The sequence below is a fragment of the Branchiostoma floridae genome, chromosome 4 (assembly GCF_000003815.2).
Source record: "Branchiostoma floridae strain S238N-H82 chromosome 4, Bfl_VNyyK, whole genome shotgun sequence".
Lineage (NCBI taxonomy): Eukaryota > Metazoa > Chordata > Leptocardii > Amphioxiformes > Branchiostomatidae > Branchiostoma > Branchiostoma floridae.
The window spans coordinates 7,855,814-7,861,813 of NC_049982.1; the positions used below are offsets into that span (position 1 = coordinate 7,855,814).

The 6,000-nt window shown below is 43.4% G+C and overlaps 2 protein-coding genes across 2 annotated transcripts in view; both read right to left on the minus strand.

Annotated features, from left to right (window-relative positions):
- The window catches only part of LOC118413825 (collagen alpha-1(V) chain-like), a 67,673-nt gene that overhangs the window by 16,129 nt on the left and 45,544 nt on the right, over positions 1 to 6,000 (minus strand). Inside the window, exons 2-5 of the mRNA XM_035817380.1 lie at positions 2,591 to 2,684; positions 2,103 to 2,224; positions 1,436 to 1,811; positions 949 to 1,135 (exon numbers count right to left, since the gene is read on the minus strand). Of these exons, the coding sequence (XP_035673273.1) occupies positions 949 to 1,135; positions 1,436 to 1,811; positions 2,103 to 2,224; positions 2,591 to 2,684 (779 nt within the window). The remainder of the gene's footprint in view (positions 1 to 948; positions 1,136 to 1,435; positions 1,812 to 2,102; positions 2,225 to 2,590; positions 2,685 to 6,000) is intronic.
- Positions 1 to 6,000, minus strand: part of LOC118413828 — a 76,672-nt gene that overhangs the window by 4,965 nt on the left and 65,707 nt on the right. The window lies entirely within an intron of this gene.

Sequence of the window (6,000 nt, forward strand, 5' to 3'; positions counted from 1 at the left end):
GAACTGACAAAGTCACGTAGTCGTAGAAGTAATTACAAAATAACTTGACTAATACTTAGAAAAATTCTTCCAGGCTCAAGTGATAAAAAGTTTGTTACTTTATTGATAGTAAAATACAGCAAAGGAAACATGCCTGAAAGTGCCTATTCACCCTATTGTATTATTTTCGGAAACAAAAGAACATAACCTAAGAATTGAATAGATCTGGATTTGAAAGATATTGGTTAGACGTACTGTTTTATATACATTCACTTGACAATCTCTAATCTTGGGAAGATGCTAGAGCTAGCGAACGCGACAGCAACAGTAGTTTGGTCCGCAGATGTTAGCCGTAAAGGCACAGCCACCGCTGAGATAGCGAAATGCGGCAGGGCCAACTTTTCCAGCGTCAGTGTTGTGGTCGGATGAAAGGACAGGCCGACCTCCGTACACATATATGGCATCAAAGCACTCTGAGGTGCTGTGGAAAAGAAATCATCATCAGCAAATCATGATACTATATATCATATAGTGGCTTAACGCACACACACACACACACACACACACACACACACACAAATGCACACACACAAATATTGCATATATAGACATATGTCTGTCTATATATATATATACATGTATATTTATATATATAGAGAGAGAGAGATGTACAGTGCCGTACAAATAGATACAGTATTTGTCAAAATTTGCGCACAAAGCCACACCGAATTATCTTAACACAACACACAAAAAAACAGCAATAATTCTGGTGACGGAGAACCACGACTTTTTACAAAAAAATATTTTGCCATTCAACAAAGACGTTTGATAGCAAATTCATTTCGTGTGCAAAGGGACTGGTGCATTCAAATATTCAAAGAGGAAAGAATCACTGTCTGCTGAACTCGTAGTTCTGTAATTGAAAAAAATAAACATTTCGACATTCAATGGCAATAATGTAGCACAAACCTCCTCCGGCTGCCGACAGCTGCTATCATGGCCGCTTTGCGAGATGTGCACATGTCGTTGCACGTCAGACCGTCCCCGTAATTAGGTCTGCAGTCCCGACGGATGGCGAAGATGTCTGATGCTTGGTTGGAGGCCGCTGTGCAGATGCTCTGTGCCAGTACGTCATGGTAGTTGACGTAGTCTGTGCCTGATTTAAGAAACGTAGAGAAATGTAGAAGGTACAAAAAAAGACAGTATTCATTCAATATTCAGTGTGGCATATCCCTTACCATGGCAACTAAAGTCTTTAGACGGATACAACACATGTGCTGAACATGATTTTGACTGCTAAGAGGATCTAGGACTACCTACTCCGAGCCTGTTTGCTACATGTGTACACCTATATCTGAGGTAATAACAAAGCAGCACAAATGTTGAATTGTGTAGAGGCCATGATACTGTGTGCCAGAGAGCAGGACGTATACCTGGTCACAAGCGCGGAACTTACTTGATCCGTTTGCTCCAGGTGGTCCAGGCGGGCCCTGTGCTCCAGGTGGGCCATCTAGTCCAGGCGAGCCCTGTGCTCCAGGCGAGCCCTGTGCTCCAGGCGGGCCATCTAGTCCAGGGGAGCCTTGTTCTCCAGGCGGGCCCTGTGGTCCAGGCGAGCCCTGTTCTCCAGGCGAGCCCTGTGCTCCAGGCGAGCCCTGTGCTCCAGGCGAGCCCTGTTCTCCAGGCGGGCCATCTAGTCCAGGGGAGCCTTGTTCTCCAGGCGGGCCCTGTTCTCCAGGCGGGCCCTGTTCTCCAGGCGGAGGGGGTGGTCCAGACGAGCCTTTTGGTCCAGGCGGCCCCTGTGGTCCAGGCGAGCCCTTTGGTCCAGGAGGTCCCTGGAAACATTTGTGGTTAGCTGTAATCTTTCTTTCTTCAACAAACTCTACATTAATACAAATATGTCAGAGAGCACTGGTTGATTACGGCAAATGATGATGGCGATGCATGTGCTGTCCAAAGTCTGCAAAACGTGACGCCAAAACAAACTACTGAATTTTAGTCCCTCTAAAGAGGGGTTTTGGGGCAGTATTTACAGTATTTAATTTGGCTTCTTGGATTTGGAAACTAAAAAGGCAACGTGTCACAATGATCATAAAACGAACGCTTTTAGCACGAAAATGTACTACCTGTTCGCAAGACGGCTCCCCACACCCCCCACATCCGCACGGAGGCCCGGGAGGCCCCGGAACACCATCACGGCCGTCCCGCCCGTCTCGTCCGGCCGGTCCTTCGGGACCACGGAAGGGACCTGCGAAATTTGAATATCGATTTATATCTACACTGTTTATATCATTAGCAACAAAAGGATATTGCCATTTTTAACAAAATGAAAGTACGTACCCAAGGGGCTACGTCGACGAGCATTTTGGGATTTTAGAAAACGTAACATAAAACGAACGTTTCAATGCTGCAAGAGAAAACGTAACACAACATAACAACTAGCGGTCAGTGAATTTGACACAAGACGTATTTCAAGTACTGACAGTGCAAGCTTCGAGTATAAGAACACGAAAACTGTGAATAAGAATCGGAAAGGGACATAATTAAATAAGAAACGTTACATAAACACGAACTTTCAAGTCAAGTACCAACAAAACGCCAATAACGTTCATACCGGCAGGTGTCGTGACCGAGTTGTCGGATCGCCTGTACCTCCGCAAGGTGGCGTTGTGTTCAGGGACACTGTCAGCTTGGTTCGACTTCTCGCCCTTTATATAGAAAAAAGGTAGGTTTAGACTTTTTGTTTGGCTGCTTGTCTTGGCTCTTAAGTATTCCTAATTGCTATAACATCTCAAGAAGGCAATAAAATTGCCTAGACATTTGCCGCAAACCACGGTACATTCGCTGCAGTATGTTGATAGCATTTCAGACACACAAGAAGTAGAACAAACTCAGCTTTCTTCTAACTATATATGCCGAGATGTTAAGACTAAGAAGCCAGTGTTGAAAACCATGCGCTGACAGACTTTACTTCCGTGTTGTAGCAAGCTACTGGCAAAAAAATACCTCTCGAAAGTTCCCAAAGTTGTGTTCCTCAACATGCCCGAGTTAGAACTTGGTTTCCAGCACAGTCAGTCTCTCCCTCAAAGACGCCCCGTCAGCTTTCTCCTTCTGTAACTCCGTCTTCAGAGACGACAGGTGGATTTTCAGGGCCGTCACTTCCTCCTTGTGCGAGGACGCTTCCCCCTTGTCTCTTGCAGCGGCGTCTTGTTTGATCTCCATGGCCAAGGTGCGATCCTTCAGTGCCAGGATATGGTCATTTGCCTTTGCTAGTTGATCTTGCAGCAGACCTGCGTTCTCTCGCACATATTTGACTTCGTGAGCGAGGAAGACGAGGGTCGCCACCACTAGCACCCCCGTCCCGACCGCCACGGCCACCGTCACCGGTCGGGCCGCGCCGGGTCGGTCTCGGCGGGCCCGGCCGGTAACTTCGCTTACGTTAAGCAGCTTCTCCGAGTTCATTGTCAGCGAGAACAGGCTGACAGAGAAAGGACAAAGCTATAACGTCCCTTTCTGTTGTCTGAGAGCACTTCCACCCTTGAACAGTCGGGACTTAAAGTAAGAAAAAAATACCCTGTAAGAATAAATACCTGTAAGAAGAATGCGTAATTTACAGCAACGACAGTAACGTTTCAAAGTACAGAAGCATTGATTGGTTTACAGGTGGTGTGATTTCCTAACAATGCCATCTTTGCACCTGACGTCACAACGTCAACACGGCAGCAGTTGGTAAACAGCTGTGTCTTTTGTTCAGACGAATGTTCCACACCAACAGTCCGAAAGGCAGGAACGGGGAAACGTAACCTTTCCTTTGCCGTGAAACAAAGTGAGAAAGTGTTTGTTTTGTAAAGAGCTGGTGTAGTCGCCCTCATGGTCATTCACATCGACCCTACATATAAATAACATGAAACTCCGTTGTTCATTTTTTGCCGGAGGCTTTGAGACGGGAGAAGCGGTTCTTTCAACAATTCGTTTGGTTTGCATGGATGGATGGATGCATGCATGGATCGGTCAATTTAACCAAACCCTTCTAATAGCCCTGCTATACGCGTGATTGAATCACGCGTATAGAAGGTCTATTAGAGAATTTGGTTAAATTGACCGATCCATGCATGCATCCATATCATTACGTATACGTAATTGAGTCAGCGTGGCCGAACGGTCCAATGCGCTGGGTTCAGATAGCGATTTGCTTTTGCAGCCGTTGATCGTGGGTTCGAACTCCTCTTGTAACAATTTTTTTCTTTGTTAGACAAATCTCACGTAATGTTTTTTTAATAGAAGACAGATCAATTCAGTAATTTGATGCTTAAAAACTATTTTTCATATGATTTTGTTTTAACATACAAGCTTTTTCCAAAATACGCACCGGCCAGCTTTTTTCGGAAGCTTTCTTGTTTAGTTAACCGCTTCGGAATGATGATGTGATGTAAATATAATAGACAATGCGTTTATGTAAAACTGCAGCTGTACAGAAATGTTGCAATACAAGAGTCCATATGTATGTGGAACAGTCTGCTTTATTTCTGACTTTAAATGCCTGATAGGCTCTGAGTACACAAATGAAGTAGCTACATTTGTATTTTCTCATCTCCTTGTTTGCATACATTAGTCCAAATTTTTCCAGAACAGTGTAATTACTAGGAACAGACAGCAACACCAGCATACAAAAACAATGTATCATCCTTTTTATCACGAAGTCAATGACATGTTTATCAAGGGAGTACACAGTACACACCGACTACAATATAAAAGTATAATGCCGTGCAGCTGTAATCACCAGGACACGGTAAATTAGCCGTACATTATTGTCACAACTACAGACCTGAAGTAACTGTTGTTAGAACATGGCCACTACCCCTCAGCCAATGGGAGCCCTTCAATTACTGTGATTATATCCACATAGTGCAGAAAAAGTGTTGTACTATCCAAAAAGTGTAGGATTATGTAAAATTTGCATAAGATAAAACCACACTTTTTGGATAGTACCACACTTTTTGGATAATCCAACACTTTTTCTGCACCACTGGTCGGCTCACACACTGTGCTAATTGCCTAGGGGATTAGAGAGGATTAAGACACAAAGACTCAATGTCATAAAAGTTAACAAAAGTTTAATGCTTTCCATAGCTGTAACAAAGAACCAGATCTTCAGAAAATAACAAGGTTACTGCTCTCTATAACTGTAACAAACAAAGAACAAGATCTTCAGAAATAACAAACTCAGTACAATGTTTTCTACTGAAAAACAGTGCCACAAGAAAATGACAAGCATGGTGCCGTCAAAGTAAACTAAACAGTTTGGTTCTCTCTACAGGAAAACACTTCAGAAAATAGCATGGGTCCCATAAAGCTAACCAAAACAAAAATAATAACAAAAAGTGAAAAACAGTGGCACCCCTTCAGAACTTGACTACTGGAAACAGTACAGACAAGGAGGTACAGAGAATAACAAACCAAAATAACAAATCAAAACAGATCCTCGAGAAAAACTCACAGTTTGTGATAAGAAATCCCAGGTCAATGTCACAGTTCAAAAGCATAGAGAAATCCTCAAGGTCCATTCCAACATGCTGGAGAAACTGGTCCTCAAAGTTGACCCTCATCAGGTTCAACAAATCAGGTTCAACAAATAGTCAAATCCTAAGTCGAAGTTTAAATCCATGGCACTAAACACACCACGCTCCCTCAGAGTGTCCTTCCCATGTGAGACTCGGGAGCAAACTGCTGGACTCAACAAGCAGAAACATTTTATGGGGGAAATGTTGCTAGACCTAGACGACCACACACAAATCTGGTGCCAGGTGCCATAAACCACACCATGTGGTAAAGGCAAGAAGAGATCTATTGTTTATTTGTTTGCTGAGAGGCACAGGATGCTATATCACGTCATTTTGTTTAAATATTGTGTGATATCCTGATTTTAATATCTTTTATTTATCTAGATGAATAAAATAATATCTTCGGGGTAGTGGCCATGTTCTAAAATAGATAGATGATGGGCTTGGCTTGATTATGTGAAAT